At 47.2% G+C, this 26,865-nt stretch overlaps 1 protein-coding gene across 2 annotated transcripts in view; it reads right to left on the bottom strand.

The window, feature by feature from the left end:
- LRRC49 (leucine rich repeat containing 49) overlaps nt 1-26,865 on the bottom strand; it is a 1,183,445-nt gene that overhangs the window by 54,760 nt on the left and 1,101,820 nt on the right. For both annotated transcript variants that reach the window (XM_086959021.1, XM_086959022.1), the window contains one exon: nt 2,255-2,408. In XM_086959021.1, the coding sequence (XP_086815147.1) occupies nt 2,255-2,408 (154 nt within the window). The remainder of the gene's footprint in view (nt 1-2,254; nt 2,409-26,865) is intronic.

Raw genomic sequence — 26,865 nt, 5'->3', positions numbered from 1 at the left:
AAGGCAGCTATTGGTGCCATGCATTTGGTGAGGACTCTGGGAGCCAACTTCAAACCAAAGGGAAGCACTCTGAACAGATAATGGCACCCCTTCACTTCGAACCTGAGATATCTTTGATGCTTGGGGTGAATGGGGATGTGAAAATAAGCATTGAGAAGATCAAGACATGACAGATAATCCCCTTTTTCCATAACAAGAAGGATGTCCTTCAGAGACAACATCTTGAAAAAGATTGGTTTTTGATGAATTTGTTCAGTAACCGGAGGTCCAAGACCTGCCTCCATTTTCCTGCCTTCTTTAAAATTAAGAAAAAGTGTAACTGGCATGGGTAGATCAAAGCGCCTCGAGGCACATTCTAAAAGGTCATGAAAGCACCCGATGTCAGCAGGGGGAGAGTCTGCAGGAGGAGGGATAGGAGATGACAGTGTGGGAACCACATAATCATCCCATTCGTCCTAGGTGTCAACATCAGTGTGTATCTCTCCTTCCTTTATCTGTTGTTGTTCCACATTCTGTGATTCATCAGGAATAATGATAGAAGGAGGCAAAACCTTTTTCCTCGTGGGTCTAGGACTCATCTGTCCTGCGTGCTCCACCGGGGCCTGCCGAGGCGGTGGAGGATGTTGCGGAGCATTTGCATCTGGAAAGCGTCTATAGTAGTTATTTAGCATGTGACGTAAGTCTGTTACTAATGACACTGGAACGTTAATGGATGGTTCCCTAAAATGATGAGGATCCTCTTCCTCATAGGGATAACGCTTTTGGAAAGATTCTGACTGCTGAACGGTAGCCGAGTCAGTGAAAGAGTACTCACCTGCAAGGTATGAGGATGGATTAATATCCTCTATGTCCTCATCATCATCAAAGTCCTGGCATTTGACTTTTAGCTGGGAATGACTATATGCAGGGCCAAACATGCTGTCACCCTCAGATTCTTCGAAGTCAAGTAAAAGTGTAGGTGGTATTGAGACATTTTTGAATAGTCCAGAACTTTAAAAAGTCCCAAATTGATTTTTTCTACCGTCGACGGTGTCGACGCTGACACCACAACTGTCGGCAGAAAGGAAGACAACGTCATTGATGGAGGGGTCGAAGACGGAGAAATTCTTGTCGACAGAGGAAAGCTCGTCGACGAAGGTCTTGTCGCCGGAGATGGCCTCGTCGATGAACAGGAATAGCTCAGGAATAGCTCACGTCGACGAGGCTGTCGACAGATGAGAAGAAAGATCTCTCACAGGTGTTAAAGAAGCGGAAACTGGAGCAGAAGATGTTTTTAGAGTTCCTTCAGTCTGCTTTCTGTGGCGTTTCTCTTCAGATCTTTCCTGCTCCTGTGATTTTGATCTCTTGGAGTCCCCTTGGTGAGAAGAGGAGCTACCTTCTTTCCTTTTGCTGGAGGAAGAGTGGGGCTTTTACCCAGTCTCAGAGCCAGATTCAGAAACTGCCTTTTTCTTCTGGAGCCAAAGGAGCAGTCTTCTTTCCCTATCCTTGAGGGTTTTGACTGAGAAGGTGTGGCATTATTTGCATTCCCTGGGTTTATGGTCAGGGTAGAGGCAATAGAGACATTGATTGTGGTGATCAACTGAGAAAAGTATGGATTTGCCACAAGACTTACAGGGCCTAAACAACCCTTTTTTATCTGGCATTAAGAAAGTCACAGAAAGAAATACCTTGAGCTGAAAGTTGGAGTTCAAAAGTAGAAAAAGCCAACTGCCACTCAGCAGAGCTCAGAGAGACTCCCACTCACACGAAGTGCGGTAAGAAATCTGAAGGGTGGTAGCTCTGTGGAGAGGGTTACTTTGAGGTCTCTGCAGTGATTGGCTGAACTTTGGATGTTATAAAATGAGATTGATAGAGTGCTCAATTGAATTTTCTCTTATGGAGGTCTATGCCATGTATTCAGTACTACTATTTCTACTGTTACCGTGGGACTCCCACCATGATAACGAGGAAGATTCAAGCATGTGAATCTATAAAAGATACAATCCTGGAGAACAAATTACATTTTCCCAACCAACCTATATTCTTCCTTAACAGTACCAGCAGTATGTACAGCTACAGAAGATTTAAACATAGGACATTGTCTACGCCCACATACTGCAACAACAGGGGTTGAATTGATAGTTATGATATTTAAACAAAGATAGAATATCTGACACTTCACCAAACAGAAATTCAGCTAATATATTAAAAATTATAAAACATACCCATAGAAACATAATGAATTATGCGATCATGCCCTACACTTAATAGTTACCTCTAGCTTCTCTGTTAGAATATCTTTTCTCGTGTAATTCATTATCTCCCTTCCTTCATTTTCCCCTATCACCTTTTTGCTGGGAATGCTTTCTTCACCTGAAACTGCAGCTTTCCTTCCTTTACTTTCAGGAAGATTACAGAACTGTTTCTTCCTGAAGACAGACAAAAAAATAGAAAAATATAGATTGTAAAGAATGTTAATTATACATTAACCATTTTTAATGTTTATGCTTTCACATTTTAACTTAAAGAACATGCAGGTTATAGTACTATGTAACACAATATCTGTTTGTAACCACTGCCCAATCCTTATACTCTCAAGTACATAAGATCATTGAGGATAAAGGAGAAGCAATTAGATGACTTGCACTACATTTCTTAGAATCGTAACAGCATCGAATCTCCCATGTCATAGAGTAGCTGAGAGGAAAACAGAATTCCTGGAACACATGCAGCCTGGCATACAACGTCATACTTGCTGGTACGAAATAGTTCTGTGTCCTTTGGAACAAAAGTTCTTCAGTAAGAACAGGCACATCACAACCATCCTCTGTGAGTGTGGCACAATGATGATAGTCTTCTAGGTGCAGCCAGATGGCCGGACATGGTACTGGTGTCTAAACTCACCTAGTCAAAACAGAAGCCTCTCTCACCCAAAATAATCTAAAAGATTCTTATGCCATGACTACATCTAAATAAGTGATGGGCAGAGTCACATAGCTGGTCTTCGAGATTAATGTTGTTATGATGTAAGCGCCTTTCAGGGTGTGTTTTTTAGCAGCATAATTTATGTGGCATTTGTACAGCACAAACCTACTTAAAAGGCAGCAGAGCTCTGTACAGGATCAAAGGAAAAGATACAGTACACGACTGGAGAGAAACATGGCTCCTGAGAATGGGGGCGGATGGTTCCTTTGTTGTGTAGCATTTTTCGAAGAGGTGTCTCATCAGCTCTTTCCAAAATTTGAGGCTGTCATGATGGATATATGCATGCCTTGCCTTGCCTTTTTTGGAGCTTCTTCCTCTCCAGTCTCATGGTGCTCTTGTTGCGGGTGCGTCAAGTACCACCAGAGGAGAAGAGCCTTTAGGCACAGAGGTAGTGGCTTTGAAATTAATGCATCTGTTTTTGAAGATGATGTGGACCGGCAAGGTGAGCTAGTGGAGTTCTATTTAGTGTGGGGTTATGAGGTCACATTTCTTCAGGCCACTGATGAGATGACCTACTGCATGTAGGATGCTCTTTAGGGGGAACAGCATGGATCAAGTCATTGTCACCATCAAGATGCAAGAGTAAAAGGCCTTTCTGTGAACAACGGTTTCATTTTCTCATGTAGAGATTCATGGTATAAGGTTGTCTTGGTTTTCAGTGCATGGTCTGTATTTTGGATGTTGTAGCCTGTGAGAATAAGGCATTCTAGGACTTGCAACGATGTTGGGCTGAACCATATTTCTCTACGGAGTTCATCAAGCTTGTGTAAAGGTCAGCAATGTGAGGAGCTAATGCAGTGTGCAATAATGAGTATGGATGGAGTGTGCATTCAGCAGTCTGAGGGTGTCTGGTGGTTGGTGGAATATCTATGAGGTTGGCTCTATAGTTTGTGATGGCACAGTGTGTGTTTGTTAGTCTCAATCTGGGTGTGATTGTGGGAATCAGTGGTGAGGAGCGATGGGCTAGGCACATGAGATCTTACCTATTAGGTGCTTGCCGAAGTTACAGAGGAGCGGGGTTCTGGCCTAAGCCTTGTGCTTGTCTATCCTTAGCTTGGGACATTTGGGTTTTGGGAATCTCTGAAGAGTCGAGTGAAGTCAGTGAAGTGAAATAGAATTCAGGTGTAAACCAGTGATTTCAGGCGTAAACCAGTGATTTCACTTCATATAGAGAATGTGCCAGTAAGAATTATTTTAGGATTGGTAAAGCGTGCGCTATTCTGTTTTCTTTCAACATGTCATCATTAAACAAATCATAATGTGTACTGAAACTGCGGTGCACATCTTTGGCATGGCTAATGATATTTCAATTTACTCCTACTGATCCCTGTGGGTTTTTTCCTTTGTGTCAATTACATATTTAGGATGTCAAAGTCTTTGTACTGCAATCCTTACTGGAGACACTTGTTCATAAACCTTTTGAAAAGTGATGAAGTCTTTGATGTCAGGAATGTTGGGTACTTCAGAGTTTGGTGTGTTTTTACCATTTTAGACCTACTTACACAATGTTTAAATGGTTAATATTTCCAAATTGAAATTTACCAGTGAAAGTGTATTATCCTACCCAAGCCTCATAGCTGTAATAGATTAAATATACCCCTGTAAATCTGGGAAATCCTTGGGCCCTTAAGTTCACTGCACTGCTTACAGACTCCTGGATTATCTGACCCACAAAGGCCATGTCTCACCTTCTGTATGTGCACATTGCATGCTACCAATCAACCAGTTAACTCCTTTCAAGAAGGCTCCTTCCCATGAATGTATACTACTACTTCTCCTTCCTTTTTAAGTTCAAAGGTCCGGAAGTTTGTCATCTGCATCAGATTATCAGTGTCAACCACCTGGTAGATTGGTTTGTCCTATTGTATATTCTGATGCTGATTGGGGCTATTCCATTTTCCTCTCCATATTGGCACATTTAAATGACCTCAAACACAGAGACATCAGTAGGCAATAGTATACCAAAGGAGAAATCCAGGTAAAGGGTGAGAATGTCATAAAGCAAAACAAAAGGCTTGCCCACGGGAGATAGATGCACAGGAAAGGGCATGTGATGTGTCTAAAGGGTGGATATGACAACACTAATGATAAATTCAATATGGAATCATGCTCACAAATGCTAAAACTGGCACCTTTGAGTATTCTAAAATGGCTGAGAGTCTACACTAATCCTTATTAATTTGGCAAAATTCTGAAGAATGAGATGCCGGGTTGAAATCTCATGGTAATATAAAGTACACCATGGATGATAACCCTGATCAGACTCATGCAAGGGGTAAAAAGCTAAAGTAAAATCTAGCATTGGAGCCCTCATCTTGAAGTAAATATTTAGGTACTGGTATCCTGCCGAAGCAACATCTGGAAAGCTTGAAGAAGAAACAGCAAACATTGTGAGGAAAGGTAGCATCATCTGTGATAATCATGAACAAATTATTCTGATTTTGGTAGATCAGCAGAAGGACAATATAACATGGGGCGATATAGACCAAGTGCAGCAGGAAGGATTCTGTAGAATGTACGACCGAATAAGGGATTTTGAATCAATTGTGAGCATGTAGTAAAGAGCTAATTCCTGGAGTACTTGTATTACATACATCTAAAATATCTAGAATATTTAAACATAAAAAAGTACTCGAGGTAAGATTGCTAATTATGGTATCTAATTGGGGGGGGGGGCGTTGAGGTTCTGTAAATTACAAATTTGTTCGTGCTCAGCCTCCATTTTGTAGTCGCCGCCATTTTATGTTGCCCTCACTCAGGCAGCGCGGCAAACGCAATGCTTTTGTTGTTTCTGCATTTACGTGTCAGGTGGCTTCTTTGCCTATGTTTACTAACGAGTGTCAGGGTCTGGCTGAGTACACTTATTCCTGTCTGGGCTGATTAATCTCCGTCCGGACTATTTGTTGGTTCACACCATTGTTTACTCTAAGTTATCTTATCTGCCGTCCTTCGCTACATGTCTCATGCATTCTCCTGTTTGACGACTGTCCTTCTACAACATGCAGCTGTGTTTTCTCTACTTGTAAATCGAATTGTGTGGATTCACTTGAAATTTGCTTAAGGGGTCGAGTGACAAATATAACCGGGAACTTGAGTTGCTTTGGATTTAAAACATTGTCTATAACGTTTGCCTATAGCTCATGCTCTTGCGTGATTGTATTTTACATTGTATTATATCGTATATAAACCTGTGCGCCGCGGAGTTAAGTGGCAGTCTCTTTTGAGCCTCGTTATACCAATGACTTCTAAGACCACTGTACTAGCTGCAGCTAATAAAATACCATCTTCTACGCCAGACGAAGAGTCCGTGTCTCTGTTTCTGACAAGGCAGGTGAATCCCGGGAATTTTAGGCGTACCCTGCGCCGCCGGGCCTTAAGGCTGCGGTTCTCCAACTGGCACCCAACGTAGGCCAACTTCAGTGGTAGCGGTTGAGCCCGAGGGTCGTGAGGAGCCCCGCAAGAAAATTCCGGAGGAGGCGCACAACGTGATCGACCCCTGTATGTCGGAAGTGGACCGAAGGTCTTTTACAGCGCGGCTACTCCTCTCCGACGGCTGCTGACGACTGCTGCCCTGACTGTCGCCCTGCCTTGGACCCTTCTGATGATGTTTGGTAAAGTGAGACGATAGACTGACCTTCGCTGGTGTAGGACGATCCTTAGTTCAATATTTGGTGGGTCGCTCCCACAAAACTTTGTTTTGTTTTGTTTTTGGTTTTTTTATTCAGGTATTGCAATAGCTGAAGCCAAGGGGTAAGTACGTTTGTGCTGTTTCGTTGATTTACACCCCTTGTTGTTTGTGAGCAGTCTAGAGAAGTAACGATGCCTGGAATTAGTAAGTTTAAAATAATTTGTTGCCTAGGTTGTACGAGGGATTCCCAGTTGGAGGAATCATGTCCGATCCCTCCAGTTGGAACTCCCACTTATGACCTCTATTCAAAACATGGTATTGGTCCCATTACCTTTAACGAGACATGGGTCTGATACACGAAGAATAGTGGAGTTTTCAGATGGCCCCAGAATGGTAGTTTTGACCCCGCCACACTAAATATTTTGGAAACGATCCTGTTTAGCAGAAAAGACCGGCCGGCAATGTTTGACTCTTTTCGCCTTTGGCGTAAGGAAGCCAAACAGAAAGAAATTAAACAAGCAAAAAAGGATAAGAAAGCACAAGACATGTCAATTTTACAGGCTGCTCAGCAGTTTAAACATAACGAAGCAGACTATGCGAATGAGATACTGGAGAGACAACATCGTATGGCGATAGATAGATGCTATCCGATGTTGCCAACTTCCTCTCCAGAGAAAAGTAAGGAGTTAGAAGAAGATTCCCTAATGTCTTGTTTATTGAATTCACCTCCGCCCTATGCCCAAAATCCAAATGCACCTCCATTACCCTCTCCTATTGCTCAACCAGTGGTTGCGCAATTGCCGATCATTCAGCAACAGGCTCAGTTTACTAATGCTTCTTTACCTACCTCTGCTCCGTCTTTACATCCTGTAATTCAGCCCCCACCTCCTCTACCATCCCCCGCTCTTGCTTCTCAGTCGGCTACGTTTCAGTCTCCGTTGCCTTCTGCATCTGTAATGCCTCCTATTCTCTTAAGGGATTCTCCTAGCTCACATAGGAGAATAGCAGATGCTGTTTCGAATTTCTTTTCTCCTCTTCTTGGGTCTTTGAATCTGTCTCCAGCTTTCTCTAGACGACAATCTCGTTGTCAACTTCCTCTTACGGACGAGAAAGTAGTTTTGGGTTCCCTCGCTCGTAAATGGATTGAGCACGGAATGGAATATAGTACAGAAGATATTATGAGTTCTTTTCATCAATGGGTAGAGCCTACGCAGAGATATGTTTTTAATGTTATGTGTTAAACTCTTATTAAAGGTTGGGAAGATATGGAGTTAGACACGGTCCCTTCGGAGCTACAGCAGTAACAAGCTGATTTCGATAGAGGTTTTATTGTAGGACCATGAGTTGAAGAAGCGGTGAATAGACTCGTTGCGTTTCGAGCCATGTTTTTGTTCCTGTCTTTTTCTGAGACGGATCCTACTAATAAACGAGGCATTAAGAATTATCTGATGCGTGAAGTTCCTCCTGTATGGAGAGAAGCGGTGCTTGGTCCACCTCAAGTCCCTGCTCATTTCCAGCGTATATGGGTCCACGAACCCTGGAAAAGGTCGGAAGTATTGGCGCTTAAACAAACTCTTCCGGACCCCCGTAAAAATCCTGCTGGATATTATAAGGGAATTGTCTCAAACAGTTGACGCCTGTATTACGAATTTAGCTGATATTGATATGTTATTCGGAAATGTTGTTCCGCAAGCAATATGGGCACGGATTCGTAGGGAGAATCATGTTGGTGAATTAGGTGGTGATTGGGCCGCTATTAGGGCTGCGGATGCGAATCAAGTGGGTGGTGCGAAACCCGAGGATCTGATTACGGCCCTACCAGGCAAAATAATTGAATTGATGAAGACAATGATGCCTGCGGTGCGAGTAAATTGGGAAAAGCTGGCTGTATGCAAGCAAAAGAAAGATGAAAGCGTCTCGGATTTCTTCACTCGTTTTGAAGAGACGTTTATTGATCATAGTGGTCAGGATTTGAGTGTAGAGGGTGGCCAGCGGTTGTTTGTGCATATGTTTGTATATAACTTGCTTCCTGAATTGTCGAATAAATTAAAGAGTTCTGAAAGCGCATGGGTTGTCTCTTCCCCTGCTAAAATATTGGCTACTGCACAGTATTATGAGAATAGGGATAAGGAGGATAAGGAGAAACAAGAGAAGAAAAATAGAGATTTGAAAACGAAGGTTCTCTTACAGCAGGCTTATCCTCCGCGTACTAAACAGCCTCAGTATTCTCAACCCCCACAGTTTCAGAAAGTATACCAGAAGCCTGAGGTTTTCGTGCCACAACCTTCATTAGGTCCTAATCAATGTGCGTATTGTAGGGAAGAGGGACATTACAAGAATAGTTGTCCGGTTTTATTACAGCGTAATAATGGGATGTCTGCTCCACGAGGTCGTGGTAATTTTCAGACAGGATCTAGAGGTAGAGGGCGAGGTGTGTCCTCTCAGGAGCAGCGTTCTTTTTCTCCATCTACTATGAATTACTTTGATCAGCAGAGAGTTCAGTCTACGCAGTATTATAATGATGATTATTGTGTTGAAGATGGGGCTTACGATTTTCATGTCGAATAGGACAGCCATAGACGAAGTAAGGGAGTTGTGTCTATTCCAGTAGATCAAAATGGGCCGTAAGTCACTGTCAATACTTTGGGTGTTTCAGAACCGTTTCTTTTGGATACTGGTGCGATGAGAAGTTCTATCATGCATTCTAAACTCCCTGGGGCACCTTTGTCTGGCTTAATGAATACCTCTGTAGGATTTTCTGGCGCCCCAGTCCGTAATCCGGTTTCTTGTCCCTTGCCCGTTTCCATTGGTCCTTATGATTTAGATGCTTCACTTATTTTGACAACTGGTTGTGGCGAGAACTTGTTGGGTTAGGATTTGTTGAAAAGACTACATGCAACATTGTATTGTTCCCTTTCTGGCGTGCATCTTACGTTGGGGAAGAAATTGACGTCTTCTATATATTTGTCCCGAGACCAGTTTCCACCTGAGTTGCTTTCTCTTCCTGAAAGTCTTTGGGCTACAGGCCCAAATGACGTGGGTCGTCTTGCAATCCCACCGTATGTTGTCACAGTTAAAGAGAATGTTAGAATGCCACGCATTCCCCAATATCGTATCTCTAGTGATGGAGAGAGAGCACTTTTGGCTATTGTTGATGATTTTATTCAGAATGGTGTGGTTGAAGAAACGAGAGGCAATGTTTGTAACAGTCCTGTTCTTCCGATTCTTAAGAGAACTGATCCTTCACAGCCTCCTGTTTATCGATTTGGTATTGTCCTTAGAGAGGTCAATAAAATTGTTGTGCCACAGTTTCCTGTTGTTCCGGACATTACAGCTTTGTTGACGATGATTCCTGCTTCAGCAGTTTGGTTTTCAGTCATTGACATCAAGAACGCTTTCTCTAGTATTCCTACTGAAGAAAGTAGGGATATCTTTGGTTTCTCTCTCGGTGGCCGAAGTTTCCGATTTAAAAGAGCTCCTCAAGGCTATTGTGAAAGTACCTCCATCTATAGTAAGGCTCTTAAGTCACAACTTGATGCTTTCTCTTTGCCTCCAGGTGCTACGCTTATTCAGTATGTGGACGATTTGCTGGTGGCTGCTGATAAGGAAGATGTGTGTAAGAGTGTGACTGGTGCGTTGTTGCATCATCTGTCTGCTTTACATCATAAGGTGTCACCCCCTAAGTTGCAATATGCCCACCAAGAGGTTACCTATTTAGGTCATCTCTTGTCGAAGGAGGGAAGGCGATTGACCCCAGAACGTATTCACGCTATTTCACAGATGTCTGTACCTACCACACAGGGAGAAGTGAGTGCCTTTTGGGGTATCACTTCCTATTGTAGACAATGGATTCCCAATTTTTTACTTTTGGCTAAACCATTGTTGGATAAACAACACAGAGGGACCTAAAAAGGACAATATTTATGGGGGTCCAGTGTACGTGTCCTATAAACCAGTAACCAAGTGATGTACAAAGTTCCCCAAGGGATAATGTTTGTATGGCTGAGTCGTCTCTCTCTCTCTCTCTGAATGGATATGTGAAAAATCGTCAGGGAATCAAGGGAATCCCTTGTCGGAACTTAGGATGCCTCACATAACTAATTAGCTTGACGACTATTGTCATCCTGCCAGGTGGTTGTCTTGTCTCATCATCGACCTCCTGCTCCAACGTCAGGCCGGCGCTGCAATGCCTGACAGGTAGCACTAGGTGCTACACTTTTGTGGAGTTCTTTTGTTCCTGGCCGTCGGTTGAGTGCGTGTGAGGGGCCTAAGGGGTGAGGTAGTGAGCGTGAAGGAATGTTTTAAAAAAGGTCAGTATAGTCCACTAAGACAACTTTATTCATGTGGCTGACTGTCTTGTTAAAATGGTGAAGGGAGGGGTACCGAAACACAAAAACAAGGTAGTTTGGCTTCGTTCGACCCTCGCCTATAATCTGGTCAACATGTTTCATGCCCTTTAGGCAATTCTTCAGGACCTAATTGTGCTCATAAACTCATGGTGTGCCCGATCCGGGCTAGAAAGTTTGTGATATACAACCTGCGGGGTCAATAACCAAGGCAGGTAGGTGTCCTGCGTGGAATTCAACCCTAGAAGGAAAATAAACAAGTAATTATTCTCCACAGAAACATATATTCTGTGCTATGCAGGTCAATGCTGTATATAAAAAGGAAAGACCCTTAACCCAAGCGTAGATTGTGGCCCAGTGGGGTCATGTGAATGAACCGTGAGAGAGAGACACGAGAGGTGCCAGATATCTTATCATGCTTATATATAAAAACAAGTGTATCCACATTGTGACCAACCAATATCCTGCTACTGGTTCGTATGTCAGATTCAATAATTTGGTTGTGCAAGGAATGAGGGGCCATGTACGCCATCAGAAACGGGAGTCCGGGAAGAGGGGGATCCCAAGTGTATGATGTGAGAGGTTGGGATCTTACCCTCAGTCCCTGGTAGTGGTCCCCACAGACTGTTCTTGTGGGGCCTGAGCTTCTAGGTAAATACCTGGAAGGATAAGGGAAAAGGAGAAGAGGACAGGGTTAACTTGCCCCGGTCCTGGGGAAAGAGAGGGCGGAAAAGAGCCGACCAACAGCCCGTCTGTGGTCTCGCCCCGCCACCCGTCGGTGCCCGTGAGACATACCACTTGGGTCAGGCAGCGGCGGAAGTGGAGACGCCGCGGGCACCAGTCGGGCCCCACACCTTACCACAGTGTACCCCCCGGGATGTATCATGATTCATCCCACTGGTGGTGGTACCCCCGAAGTGTCGCAGGCACAGTGGCAGCTTGATAAATGAAATGATGCCAATGAGGCACCGCGGCGGTCAATGACCCGAAGGTACCACGCGGGTCGCACCCGCGCCACATACCCGGGTAAGGGCAGTCTCCAGGCACCCTTAAGTGGCCGGAGAACAAGAACCAGACGACCTCGCTGGAAACTCCGAGGGGCGGAACACATCTAAGTTCATCCCCCCTGTGAGAAGTTGGCCCGATATGCAGCGTTCGCTATTCTAGCGACCGCTATGTATCGTTCCAAACGACCCTTATGATGATTGGTTGTAAGTCAACCTAAAGACCAGCTATCCTAGTAGCGTGGATACGAGCAGTCTAAGGCTAAAGACTCGAGAGGGCGTGTTAAGCCAGCTGTTTACCACACATGTACCCCTTGAACACCAAGTGAAAGGACACCACACAAGTGTTATGAAAATCAACAGGATATTTATTAAGAATCACAACAGCCCTGTACTCTTTATGAGGACAGGGTACTAAGCACAAACCAAATCTCTTAGGAAAATACTTCAAGTGCACAATAAAAACAAGTGTCCGAGGACACGGAAAGTTTAAGGTTTCGGGCGGACCCGATAAGGCAAGTCGGAAGCGAGGGACTCAGGACCCTAGAGTAAAGAGGCTATGCAGGCACCGAAATGCCGAGTTACCTAGCCACGAGGGCTGCGGCTGCACAAGTCTTACAGGCGTCGGGGTCTTCGCTGACGAGCCAGGAGCCGGAAGAAAAGGAGTTGCTGGCCGGCGACCAGTGATGAATAGTTCGTAGAGATCCAAGCCTGGATCAGAGATCGTTGATACCTGAAAGCAGAGGGGACCAAGTTCGTACTACTAGCCAGTAGTCAGAGGGTACCAGGAGGGCACCGGTTGGCCGTCACCTCGACCAGGTGAGTGGGCGACGCTAGGCTCTGCAGTCTCACGGACCAGGAGGCGTTGTCGGCGACCACGGTGGAGGTGCGAGCTGTCCCACGAAGGATGATGCTGTCGGCGTCGCTGGGCCCAGGATGGGGCAACAAGCCTTGGCAGATCTCAGGGCCACGTGGTGGGCCTAAGATGGCGTCTTGAGTGGACCAGGAGGGTCCGGGGTGCTTCTCTCAAAGATGGAAGCGAGGGCCAGTCTGGAGCAACCAGACCAGCAGTGTTGATTGTCGGATGTCGTCACAGAAGGGCACCAGCCAGCGGCTAGTGACCAGACAACGTGCTGAGCAGCGAGCAGAAGGGCCCCACGCAGATCGTGGGGATGCTGGGAGACTGCACTTCGGTGCTGGAGCGGCTCAGGGTCGGGGCTTCTCGGACCCCAGAGCACTCACCAGAGAAATACTTCGATGGCCGTGCTGGTTAAGAAAGCGTGCAGGTTTTGATGATGGCCGGTCCCTCGAGGTCTCGTCGCACCCACAGATCACAGCTGAGCTGATGACGTGGGTAGAGGTCAGAGGTGCCAGGGAAGCCGGTTCTCGTCGAGCTGGGCCGTCGGATCCTTGAGGAAGGACTTGCAGCAAACCGCAGAGTTCTTAGATGGTGCCCGCTGATGCAGGGTGACTACTCCTTAGTCACAAGGGAGAAATCTTGAGAAGAGTCTTGAATGTCCTTTCGTAGAAAGTAGTTCTTGATTCAAAGATGATCTAATTTGGAAGGGTCCCCGCTCCGGCCTTTATCCTAAAGAAAGGGGTGGGTACATGACTAGGTCCTGCCCTAAGGGTGGGACCAGGAAGGGGGGTAGTTACACCCCTCTCCCCTGCCGGACTTTCCCCAGGCCAGGGCTGGCGCCCCTGGAACTGGTTCTGACCGGCAGATGCGTAGTGAGCACCGGGGTGCCACTCCGCAGTCACCTTCTCGCAAAAGCCCTACCTACCCAGAATACACAAACCCTGTCTGGGACGGTGCGAACACCGCCCTCGACAGGAAACCCTTTGTCCAAGCGCTCCTCGCTGGAAGGACTCCCAGCAGCAGGAGGTCAGACTCGTGTCTGTGGTGGCAGCATCCATTTTGTGGAGCTGAGGCTTTAGTTAACTTTAACCGGGGTTCACAGTTACGTACATGTCGTGTCCCTCTAGAAGGGCGGAATGCTAACCTCGTCGCCAGAATTGGTGAGAGGGCAGCATCCCGATTCGTATGACACCTTACTCGACATGCCTTGATAACGCGACACCGAAGTTACCGATGTGGTACGCGTTATCATGGAACAGCCATTGGGTCTTGATTCCGCAAGCTGCAACCGGGCTCGGCTCGGGCCAGAACCTAGTTCACACGAGCCCACGCACTCTGCCTTCAGGATTGTCAAGGCCTGCCATAGGAGTGACTGATAGGAACTCGGGTGTCCATTGTAGGGTTAGATATAGAGCTACTATACCTAAAGCAAAGGGTGATTACACGACTTCGCCCCAGCTGTCATGCAGCCAGTTGTGTCAAATTTAGGAGGCCAGCCAGGGGTGGCATAATACATGCTGCAGCCCCTGGCAGCCCTGGGTACACCCATGCCCTGAGTTACAGGGTCTGATAGGGTGGCCCAGTACCAATTGGAAATGCACCTAGGGTACATGGAATCCATTTTACAGAGAGAGCAGTAGGCCTGGGGTCCTGATTGGCAGGGTCCCAGGTCGACTATGTCAAAAACCAGCTAAAACACAGGGCAAAAAGTTGGGGGCAACCATAGTCAGGAGGTACCTTCCTACACAACCCCCCCCCCCCCCCCCCCCAAACGAAAGGAGATAAGGCTATCCTTGTCCAGGTAAGCCTCTATTACCTAAGTGGCCATATAAGGAAGGACCAGCTCTGGCTTGGTTTCCCCCTGTGTCATGGTCCACTAGGCAACCCCTCACCCTAAGGGCATCTGAGGGTCTCCACCATAGGGAATCTCTGTCTCTGGTGTGTCTTGGGAAAGAAGAAGGCTGATGCTGGGATGGAGTACTGAAGTGAGGCTCCTCTACCCTTGGGCTCAACTTCCTCCAATCACCATTCATCATGTGTGCCTTTCTTTCTTTAGCTGAGATGCACTGAGCTCTCAGGGTCAGCCTCTGGCTACCTAAAGCTGGAGGCTGAGTCCCTCTGTTTGGCTTACTGGAGGGACAGGTCAGGTCTGGGGTTTTTAGGCCCCATGTTTGGCTGTGCCCAACAGTGTCCAGCTGTGGGAGTTCCCTAACTACTTTTAAGGGGGATCCCTCAGGAGTCTGTTTTATTTTCACTTGGCTAGGTTTACTAGCTTCAGTGATCCTAATCTGCTGATTAAGGGGTTCTTTTGGACAGGGGGCCCTTTTGGGTCCACCACTGGCCTCCCTGATCTCTTCAGCCCTGGGCTGACTGAGGCAGGGTAGAGAGGTGCAGGTTACCTGCTCCAGACTGGGTCCCACCTGGGAAGGGTCCACTGCCATCAGGGGTTCTGCCAGGCTAGGCCTGACTACCTCTGGGGCAGTTCCTTCAACAGGGGTAGAGTCAGTTCCCTGAGGAGGCTGGCTCTCACCTAGTGTCTGGGAGGGGGAAGACTCTTCTTCCTCCTCAATGCTCTCCGTTTGAGTGGAGTGATCCATCGTTTCAGGCTTCACAACCTCACTATCTGTCTGAGTAGAGGCTGAGACCATTTCAACCTTGCCAACCTTTTCAGGAGGGCACTCAGTCTGTGTTTGGGCTGTGACTGTCACAGCTCTCCTATCCTGCTCTGGAAAGTCTGTCTGAGCCTGGGCAGTGGCTACCACTGCCCTTCCAACCTTTTCAGGGAGGAATGGTGCTTGGACTGGGGCTGTAGCTATTACTGCCCCACTAACCTGTCTGGATAGGCCTATCATTCTGGAATGAGTTTCTTGCTCCACCTCAGCCCATGCTGAGAGTTCCAGGTCATTCCCCAGTAAGCAATCTACAGGTAGGTTATCTGTCACTGCCACTCTCATGGGCCCTGTGACATTACCCCAGCTGAGCTTGACTACTGCCATGGGATGCCTTCTCTTCATTCCATGAATGTCCGTCACCTGATAAGTAAAACCAGGGGTCAGTTGAGCAGAGGGGACCAGATGGTCACTCACCATGGTGAGGCTGGCCCCTGTGTCTCTGAATGCCTCAACTTTCTGACCATTCACTAAAACTTCTTGTCTATACTTGCCCAAAATGTGGGGTCCAGTAGTGAAGTTGGCAAACCCCATGGCAGTCTCACAGACAAGAGTGTGGTCAGGGAACCTGGCTAAGCCATAGTCCTCCTGATTGCCCAAAGTAATGCCCACCACATTCTTGGGGGCACTCCCACCACCTGGGGGATTACCACTAGTGGTAACAGGAGGTCTGGGAGTGGTACTTGGGGGTATGTTTTCCTTATTGCTATTTTTAGGGCACTTGGCATCACTTTTGTAATGGCCCACCTGTTTACAGGTATGGCAATAAGGTTTCTTCTGTTCTGAAGGAGTGTTCTGGGACCCACCACCCTTGTTGGAGTTTTGGGGCCCTTGGGAAGTCTTCTCTGTGGATTTATCCCCACCCTTCTCTTGAGGCTTGGTTGATTCCTTTTTCTGGTCACCACCCTGGTTTTTAGGCCTAACCCTGGTTCTGACCCATTTGTCTGCCCTCTTACCCAATTCCTGTGGAGAGGTCAACTCAGAGTCTACCAGGTGCTGATGTAATAGCTGGTTCTGACAATTATTTAAGATTTGCTCCCTCATAATTAGATTATACAATCCTTTAAAGTCAGTAACCTTACTACCCAGTAGCCAGCCTTCAAAAGCCTTAGTGGCACAATCAACAAAGTCAGACCAATCTTGAGACTGAGTTTTCTGGGTATCCCTGAACAGCACCCTGTACTGCTCAGTGGTTAGGCCAAACCCTTCAACGAGTGTATTCTTCAAGACGTGGTAATTATTAGCATCCTCTACCCTTGTGGTGAGGAGCTTGTCTCTTCCTTTACCTTCAAAAGAGAGCCACAAGATAGCTGCCCACTGACTCTGGGGAACACCTTGCACAGTGCAGGCCCTCTCCAAAGCAGTAATCCATTTGTGGATGTCGTCCCCTTGTTTAAAGGGGGGCACTATCTTACCAAGGTGTTTCGTATCAAAACTCCTTTCCCTATTACTAGGTACAATGCTGCCACCAGTGGGGACTACCCCACTTAACTGTTGCTCTCTAGCAAAGGCAAGCCTTTCTTTGGCCAGGGCAAGTTCTTCCCTTTCGATCCTCAGATTAGCTGCCCTTTCCTTAGCTTCGTACACTCTCCGCTGAGGGGACGTCATCCCTCTTTGCGAAGAGTTGTGAGAGCCATTGGTTTGAAGGGATCTGCCAGAGTCTCTTGACAGAGATCTGGCTCGTCCATTCCCAATGTTAAGCTGACCTGATAGTGGCCCCAGGAGTCCCCCAGTACCACTGTCATGTTTGCTTAAGTTGGACCTGCTTAGTCTTACGACTTCTACCTGTCCCTTATCTGCCTCATCCCCAGAGGGATCCTCATTCTCATCGTCCTCTACCTCTTCAGTCTCAGTTGAGAGGTGGATGAGGTCAGGATCGCCTCTGGTTCCCTCGAGGGGAGGCATGTCTCCTTCTGGATTAGAAGAGCTGGGAAGGGTCTCAGCTTTTCTGGCATCATAAGTCTCCAAGAGACCAATCAGAAAGGATGTTGTGGGGTTAGACCCCTGCTTGATCTTCCTGGAGTGACACACTTGTCTTAACTCCTTGAAGCTCAGCACAGTATATCTCGAAGGGATGACCTGTGGAGGGTCAACTGACACAAGGGGAGACTCAGAGTTTCCTCCTTTGTCCGACATACTGTTTCTAGTGTGGTGTAAGTGATGCACCTACCTACACTATGTGTTTACCTACTGTTCCCTTGCTAAGAGTTGCAGCCAAGGTGTGCTAAGCCTTGAGGAGCTGCAACAGCTGGTTCAGTAGAACTCAGAGTATTCTAAGCTTTAGCTATATGTACTAACAGTACTTATGTGATCTTTCAACAAGATATTCTTAGGATACGTGTGGTAAAACAACAGCAAGCTCAAATCCCAACCGCTGCTCACCAATGTGAGAAGTTGGCCCGATATGCAGCGTTCGCTATTCTAGCGACCGCTATGTATCGTTCCAAACGACCCTTATGATGATTGGTTGTAAGTCAACCTAAAGACCAGCTATCCTAGTAGCGTGGATACGAGCAGTCTAAGGCTAAAGACTCGAGAGGGCGTGTTAAGCCAGCTGTTTACCACACATGTACCCCTTGAACACCAAGTGAAAGGACACCACACAAGTGTTATGAAAATAAACAGGATATTTATTAAGAATCACAACAGCCCTGTACTCTTTATGAGGACAGGGTACTAAGCACAAACCAAATATCTTAGGAAAATACTTCAAGTGCACAATAAAAACAAGTGTCCGAGGACACGGAAAGTTTAAGGTTTCGGGCGGACCCGATAAGGCAAGTCGGAAGCGAGGGACTCAGGACCCTAGAGTAAAGAGGCTATGCAGGCACCGAAATGCCGAGTTACCTAGCCACGAGGGCTGCGGCTGCACAAGTCTTACAGGCGTCGGGGTCTTCGCTGACGAGCCAGGAGCCGGAAGAAAAGGAGTTGCTGGCCGGCGACCAGTGATGAATAGTTCGTAGAGATCCAAGCCTGGATCAGAGATCGTTGATACCTGAAAGCAGAGGGGACCAAGTTCGTACTACTAGCCAGTAGTCAGAGGGTACCAGGAGGGCACCGGTTGGCCGTCACCTCGACCAGGTGAGTGGGCGACGCTAGGCTCTGGAGTCTCACGGACCAGGAGGCGTTGTCGGCGACCACGGTGGAGGTGCGAGCTGTCCCACGAAGGATGATGCTGTCGGCGTCGCTGGGCCCAGGATGGGGCAACAAGCCTTGGCAGATCTCAGGGCCACGTGGTGGGCCTAAGATGGCGTCTTGAGTGGACCAGGAGGGTCCGGGGTGCTTCTCTCAAAGATGGAAGCGAGGGCCAGTCTGGAGCAACCAGACCAGCAGTGTTGATTGTCGGATGTCGTCACAGAAGGGCACCAGCCAGCGGCTAGTGACCAGACAACGTGCTGAGCAGCGAGCAGAAGGGCCCCACGCAGATCGTGGGGATGCTGGGAGACTGCACTTCGGTGCTGGAGCGGCTCAGGGTCGGGGCTTCTCGGACCCCAGAGCACTCACCAGAGAAATACTTCGATGGTCGTGCTGGTTAAGAAAGCGTGCAGGTTTTGATGATGGCCGGTCCCTCGAGGTCTCGTCGCACCCACAGATCACAGCTGAGCTGATGACGTGGGTAGAGGTCAGAGGTGCCAGGGAAGCCGGTTCTCGTCGAGCTGGGCCGTCGGATCCTTGAGGAAGGACTTGCAGCAAACCGCAGAGTTCTTAGATGGTGCCCGCTGATGCAGGGTGACTACTCCTTAGTCACAAGGGAGAAATCTTGAGAAGAGTCTTGAATGTCCTTTCGTAGAAAGTAGTTCTTGATTCAAAGATGATCTAATTTGGAAGGGTCCCCGCTCCGGCCTTTATCCTAAAGAAAGGGGTGGGTACATGACTAGGTCCTGCCCTAAGGGTGGGACCAGGAAGGGGGGTAGTTACACCCCTCTCCCCTGCCGGACTTTCCCCAGGCCAGGGCTGGCGCCCCTGGAACTGGTTCTGACCGGCAGATGCGTAGTGAGCACCGGGGTGCCACTCCGCAGTCACCTTCTCGCAAAAGCCCTACCTACCCAGAATACACAAACCCTGTCTGGGACGGTGCGAACACCGCCCTCGACAGGAAACCCTTTGTCCAAGCGCTCCTCGCTGGAAGGACTCCCAGCAGCAGGAGGTCAGACTCGTGTCTGTGGTGGCAGCATCCATTTTGTGGAGCTGAGGCTTTAGTTAACTTTAACCGGGGTTCACAGTTACGTACATGTCGTGTCCCTCTAGAAGGGCGGAATGCTAACCTCGTCGCCAGAATTGGTGAGAGGGCAGCATCCCGATTCGTATGACACCTTACTCGACATGCCTTGATAACGCGACACCGAAGTTACCGATGTGGTACGCGTTATCATGGAACAGCCATTGGGTCTTGATTCCGCAAGCTGCAACCGGGCTCGGCTCGGGCCAGAACCTAGTTCACACGAGCCCACGCACTCTGCCTTCAGGATTGTCAAGGCCTGCCATAGGAGTGACTGATAGGAACTTGGGTGTCCATTGTAGGGTTAGATATAGAGCTACTATACCTAAAGCATAGGGTGATTACACGACTTCGCCCCAGCTGTCATGCAGCCAGTTGTGTCAAATTTAGGAGGCCAGCCAGGGGTGGCATAATACATGCTGCAGCCCCTGGCAGCCCTGGGTACACCCATGCCCTGAGTTACAGGGTCTGATAGGGTGGCCCAGTACCAATTGGAAATGCACCTAGGGTACATGGAATCCATTTTACAGAGAGAGCAGTAGGCCTGGGGTCCTGATTGGCAGGGTCCCAGGTCGACTATGTCAAAAACCAGCTAAAACACAGGGCAAAAAGTTGGGGGCAACCATAGTCAGGAGGTACCTTCCTACACCCCCCACAACACCTTACCTGGTGAGCTCGAGGCCGTTGCCTATAGGCACCTACCCCCACACCACGGCGTGACTGGGCACGCAGAACAGCTGGCAGCGTTCAGCGGTGCTTGTCGCTGTTAAATACGGATCTCCGAGGCCGCTGTTTGTGGGCGTTACCCAGGGTTCGTTGCTAGGCGACGTGGCCAATCAGGTTCAGTGGTGTGGTTGGGAGGGACCCGAGTGATGACGTCTGCGTGCCCTCGCGCCGTAATCGCGCGCAATGTTGGAAAAGGAACGGTACTATGGAGATGGGTGGAAATATTACCGTTTACTCGGGGCGTGAACACATTGTGCTATGGTTGTGCAGACAGGCCATCCTTATACCCATTATAAAGGACGTGGTGGTTCTAGATAGATCGCAACGACCAATATGTTGATAAAACGGGCTTGTTAACCAACGGAATATATTGGGGTTAAGTATGCCTGCGGTCGCCTGTTTTAAGCGAAAAAAACAAAATACCAAGATAGAGGCACAATGTATCTAAAACCGGCAAGACAGAGGGTAGGGCTAAGTATATTGGTGTACCACAGGGGCGCCATCTTGGAACAGGGTGATGTTGCAGGGGACTGCCAAGGAAGCTTGACAACAAAAAGGGGGTTTCACAGGGGAGTGCTATGGTATGCATTATACTTATAGTTGGGCCACACGAGTTTGATTTATCTGGCTAGCATATTCCAGGGGACAGAGTCATTAAGTCCCTGAGTGTCTGTTTGTAAACGATGCACCCATCTCTGTTCGATTCTGTAGAGGGCTTGTTGATTGATTGAAGGGTGGCATTCTAAAACAATCCATTGTATGCTTTCAGCAGTGTGGCCTTGTTGTTTGCAATGTTCATATAAGCGTGTATGTGTCTTCATACAGCGGATGTTGCTGTTGTGTTCCATAATGCGCACTTTGACAGTACGCATCGTCATTCCAATGTATTTAACCCACACGGGCAGGTCAGCATATAAATGCATTTGCAGCTATTACAATTCGTGTGTTTATTTAGATGCCAAGTGAAAGTATCAGATAGTATTATGGATTTTCCTTGTGTAGACTGGGGACAGACGACACAGTTGCCACACCGGAAATGGCCCACAACTGGGGGCAGCTCCCAAAGAGTGTTCTGAGGACGAGTACACGTCTTCTTTGGTCGGGTGTGAATCAGTGAGTCTTTAAGATTAGTTGTTCTTTTGAAGGCAAACCGAGGGCGGGGGATGTCCAAACCCGCCGAGTTCAAGATCCCCCAGTGAGTGTTCACTGTTTTTTTAATGAACGTGGAGTTTTTCGTGTAAGAAGTTACACAGGTGATGATATCCTCTGTCTCCTTGGTGTGTGTTTCCAGGAGAGATTCTCTGTTATTATTAAGTGCTCTCTTCACCGATTGTTTTAGTAATCTTGTCGGGTAACCCCTGTCCTGGAGTTTATGTTGCAGGGTGGTCGCCTCCCGTTTGTAGTCCGTTACCGAGGTGCAGTTTCTGCGGAGGCTCAGAAATTGGCCAAACGGCAAGTTGTCCCTCAGGGCACTGGTGTGGTGGCTTTTGTATAGCAAGAGGCTGTTTCTGTCGGTCTCTTTTTTGTAGAGAGTAGTGGTGATTTCTGTAGGTCCCAGCAGGATTGTCAGATCCAAGAAGGGTAGAGAGTGTTCAGAAATGGTACCCGTGAATTTTAGAAATGGATCCTGGAGATTAATCCTAGTACAGAAGGCATCACAACTAGTCCGGTCACCTTTCCAAAATATCAAAATATCGTCGATATAACGACGCCATAAGGTGAGGTATTCGAGGAACGGGTTGTGATCAGATGAATAGATGAAGTATTTCTCGAAAGTGGCCATGTATATGCATGCCAAGCTCGGTGCGAAGGTCGATCCCATCGATGTTCCACGGATCTGGTGGTATAGCTGTGACTCATATTTGAAGAAATTCTCCGTTAGGGCTATGTTGGCCAATTCCATAATGAAGGAGATCGGGGTAGGGGATGACCATTCTTCCGACCTCAAAGTGGACTCAACTGCCTCTAGGGTTGCCTGTTGAGGGATGTTCGTATATAAGGCTTCCACGTCCAAGGTCAGTAGGATGTCGACATCCTCTCTGCCGTCCACATCGTTGATCAAGCGGAGAACATCTCTGGTGTCCTGGAGACAGGATGGAATTTTCTTCACTAGTGGTTGTAAAAAAACGTCACAAAATTGGGACAGTGGTTCCAGTAGAGACCCTATTCCGGAGACAATAGGTCTTCCGGGAACAGGGGTGACACCCTTATGAATTTTGGGAAGAGTATAAAAATAGGGTGTAACTGGTTCCGTTGTAATGAGAAAATCGGCTCCCTTCTTGGTTATCCATTCATTCGTCTCGCCCTCGATCACCAGACTCATGATGGTAGTCGTCAGGCGTTTCGTTGGATCCATGGTGAGAGGTCTATAGTGGATGTTGTTGGACAGCTGTCGTCTGCATTCTCGGTCATAGTCATCATAGTCTTTGATGGCCGTGGCTCCCCCCTTATCTGCTTGTTTGATGACAATGGTGTCATCATTGCCTAAAGCGATAGAGGCTTGTCTCTCCGCATTCGTCAGGTTGTGGAATTGGTTGATGTGTGGTTTATCCTTAAGGCTGGCAAGAACCGCTCGCTCAAAAGTTAGGACCTCTGGGGGGACCATTCCATCCGTTGGGGTGAAAGTGGAAGGTTTCCTTAATCCGGTGTTTGGCTCCTTGGCTCAGGTTTATCGTCAAAGAAAGCACGCAAGCGTTTCTTTCTGAAGAGTTGTCTGATTTCGATCATTTCTTGGAAGCTGTCTGGGGTGGGAGTGGGGACAAACCCTAGTCCTTTTTCCAAGACGCTCTTTTCCGTTGGGGTCAGAACTTTTGTCGAAAGGTTGACAATTAGACTCTTCTCCCCTAAACCATTGTTGGCACTAACGTTGAAAGATACGCCCCATCCGCTCCCTTGGACAGATGAATGTCAGAAAAGTTTTGTTGTTACTGCTCTGTGTTCTGCTCCAGTGTTGGGTAGCCCAGATTATAGCAAGTCATTTACACTGTACGTTCACGAGAGAGAAGGTTGCCCATTGTCAGTTTTGACACAGCAATTAGGAGATAAGCAGAGGCCATGTGCTTACTTCTCCCCTACGTTAGACCCAGTAGCTAGAGCTTTGCCCAGTTGTCTCAGAGCTACGGCCGCTGCAGCGATTTCTATTAGACAGTCTGCCAGATTAGTGTTGGCTAACACACTCATTGTTATGGTTCCACATGCAGTGGATACCTTGTTGAATAGAACAAGAACACAGCACCTCACGAGTGCTCGTTTGTCTGGATACGAGTTGACACTTCTAGCGAGTCATGTACATATCAAAAGATGTAGCATGTTAAATCCCGCTACATTGCTGCCACTCCCAGATGAGAAAGATGCTCAGGAAAAACATGATTGTTTTCTCCGAACGGAAGAAGAAACGAAGGGTAGGATTGATCTAAAGGACACTCCGCTCAAGGACCCTGATGGGATCCTATGGGTGGACGGTTCTTGTTTCAAGCTTCCAAATGGGGTGACTACTTCTGCCTATGCTGTCGCCACCTTATGCACAATTGTTGAGACGGCACGTATTGGACATAATTCAGCCCAAGCAGCTGAATTAATAGCCTTGACTAGAGCGTCTGTGTTGTCGAAGGGAAAGTGAGTGAATGTGTACACAGATAGTCAGTATGCTTTTGGCGTTGCGCATAGCTTCGGTAAGTTATGGAAGGAGAGAGGATTCTTTACCTCTCACGGGACAAACATTCAACATGGTCAGTTAGTGACCGATCTTCTTGAGTCACTTACCTTACCTGCACAGATAGCGATCATAAAGTGAAGCGCACATAAGAAAGTCACGGATGATGTGGGTCGTGGAAATGCATTTGCAGATGAGGTAGCGAAAACTACAGCTAGAAACACCGCTAGCCGAATGTATGTGGCAGGTCCTGCAAATTGGGTTAGGGAAATTGGAATGTGTGAAGACACGATTGAGAGTGTGAAAACGATTCAGGGAGAGGCTACTGAGAAGGAATTGAGTACGTGGAAAGAAAGTACGGGAATGTTAGATTCAATGGGTTGTTGGACGGAGTTGTCGGAACATCAGCGATGGTTATTACCAGACGCTTATGTGTTGCCGGTTGTGACTGTGGCTCATGGCCCAGCCCACATTAGTGCGAAAGGCATATGTAAGCTCTTGGCTCCTGTGTGGCAGAATGTAGGAATCCCGAAATGTGCAGAGAATGTGGTTAAGCATTGTATTATTTGTTTAATGCATAACCCAGGAAAGGGTACCCCAACTCCGGCAGGTCATTTTGCTCCCCGTCATATCCTTTTGAAGTGTTGCAGATCGATTACATTCATATGGATCGCTGCAACAACCTTAAGTATGTTCTGGTGGTGGTATGTGCCTTTTCCCGCTGGATAGAGGCCTACCCCTTGAAAGATAACACTGCATTGTCAACTGCTAAAGTGTTGCTTAACACCTTGGCTGCTAGGGAGATTTTCATCCTGTGCTGCAACTCAGGATTTACCATTGTTCATGACGAGCTCAGCTCGTCATAAGCACAGCTCCAGTGTGACTCATGACAAGCTCAGCTCGTCATGAGCAGCGAAGGGGTTAAAGAATTCTTCCCCAGATTTGGTTTGCCGCGAATTGTCTGGAGTAACAATGGAAGTGAATTTGTGGGCCAGATTATGCAGAAAGTGTGTTCTGGCCTTGGTATTAGTCAGAAGTTCCATGCGGCAAACCATCCACAGTCAGCGGGTTTAGTTGGGTGTTATAATGGTACACTCAAGCTTAAACTAGCCAAGATTCAAGCCAGTACGGGCCTTGCTTGGCCAGATGCCTTGCCCCTAGCTCTTTTGTCAACAAGAACTACTGTGCACTCTCGTATGGGACTTAGCCCATATGGAGTCGTTTTTGGACGCCCAGCTAATGTTTGGGGTGTCCCTTGTCCCAAGAAATACTCAGATATACCATATCCTCTGTTGACTGACTATTTGCATGACTTGACTACTAAATTAAGTATTATTCGTCAACAGGTACAAAGTGCTCTGCCGGCAGACCCAGGTCACACCATTTTGCCCGGTGACTGAGTCTGCATCAAAAATTTTCAACGGACTAAGAACTTGGAGCCTCATTGGTCTGCGCCTACGCAAGTTTTGCTCGTCACCCGCACATCTGTTAAGGTGGTCAGAAAGCGTAACTGGGTGCAAGGCGTGCACTGTAAAAAGGTGCCATTGCCATTACCCTTCGACCAGTGGATCCGCAGTGGCGTAAGGGAATCTGAGTCTGCAGCGGTTCCTTGTTTTGTGCCTTTCAGTGATGCTCAAATTTATGGAACTCAGTCCGAGAAAGTAGATGACGACATTATTCAAGTTGCTGTGCCTGAGCATCTTCGAATAGACACTACTAATTCAGAAACTTTTGTTTAAGGACCAGACCGTCCCGAGCAAAACACGCTACAACCTGAGGCCGAGAGCTGACCAAAGGAACTGAACACTTTGAACATTTTTTTTCCTTTATCACTTAAAGACATTTTTTCTTGGACCTTTTTGCCTTTTTGTTTTTGTGTGATATTTAGCATTAGATGTGCCATCTGTCTCCGTCGCAGGGTCACGGTAGGAGACTCAGACTGTAACTTGGTTTTTGTTCTTTTAGTAAGTGGCTAGTGCCTCAGGATATACTGAAGTAAGTAGCTGAGTGATTGAGGAAGATTGCCGTGAGCGACATTTTTTTTTAGATAAAGATGGATGGTACAACAACCATAGGTAGGGAAAATAGGAAGCAGGAAATGAGATCGAAGTATTTTAAATTATTGCGTAGTCGATTTGGTGTAACTTTGTGTGTTTTTATGCTTTTGTGTATTTTACTAGCCTGCACAGGTTGGATCATACATGTTCTACAACAGAGAAATGTTGTTAACTCTACAACTTCTTTGCCTTCTCGTCTTTCTGTCTTTTCACATAAAATGCATGTTCTACCTCCTCATGAACAGATAAGGAGAGCCGACTATATAAAAAATACGTTCATTCAGTTGTTACACCAACATCAGTTGGCTATTAATATGACTGACTGTTGGGTGTGCGGACTTATGCCACACAATACACGAAAGGGAATGCCATATTTGGTTCTTCCTTTCACATATGAAGGTTCAGCTTGGGCCTATTTGACTATGATTTCAGCCGCATACCACAACAGACTTAGAAGCCCTGTAAGGACTTCTGGGAATGGATTGGATTTTAGCCACAGCTCCTTGATTAAAGGTATAGTGGTAATGGCTAAGATTGTAGAGAAGAACAAGATTCCGTTAGACGAGAAAAGAGCTTATGACGGATGGAACTTTACCCACTAAGTTTCTAGCCTTGGTGACAAAACTAGAAAGGGTGAGTCTTCTCCAGTATGGACTGTACCCCATCAAGGTAATTTTTGTCTAAATATCAACAGTAAGAAAGCTGACATCAAGCAGAGTTGTTTGTACACCTACGTTTTCT

Source organism: Lissotriton vulgaris, chromosome 2_1 (genome assembly GCF_964263255.1).
Source record: "Lissotriton vulgaris chromosome 2_1, aLisVul1.2, whole genome shotgun sequence".
Classification (NCBI taxonomy): domain Eukaryota; kingdom Metazoa; phylum Chordata; class Amphibia; order Caudata; family Salamandridae; genus Lissotriton; species Lissotriton vulgaris.
The sequence above is the reverse complement of the archived record's forward strand: the minus strand, read 5'-3'. Positions and strand labels throughout refer to the sequence as shown.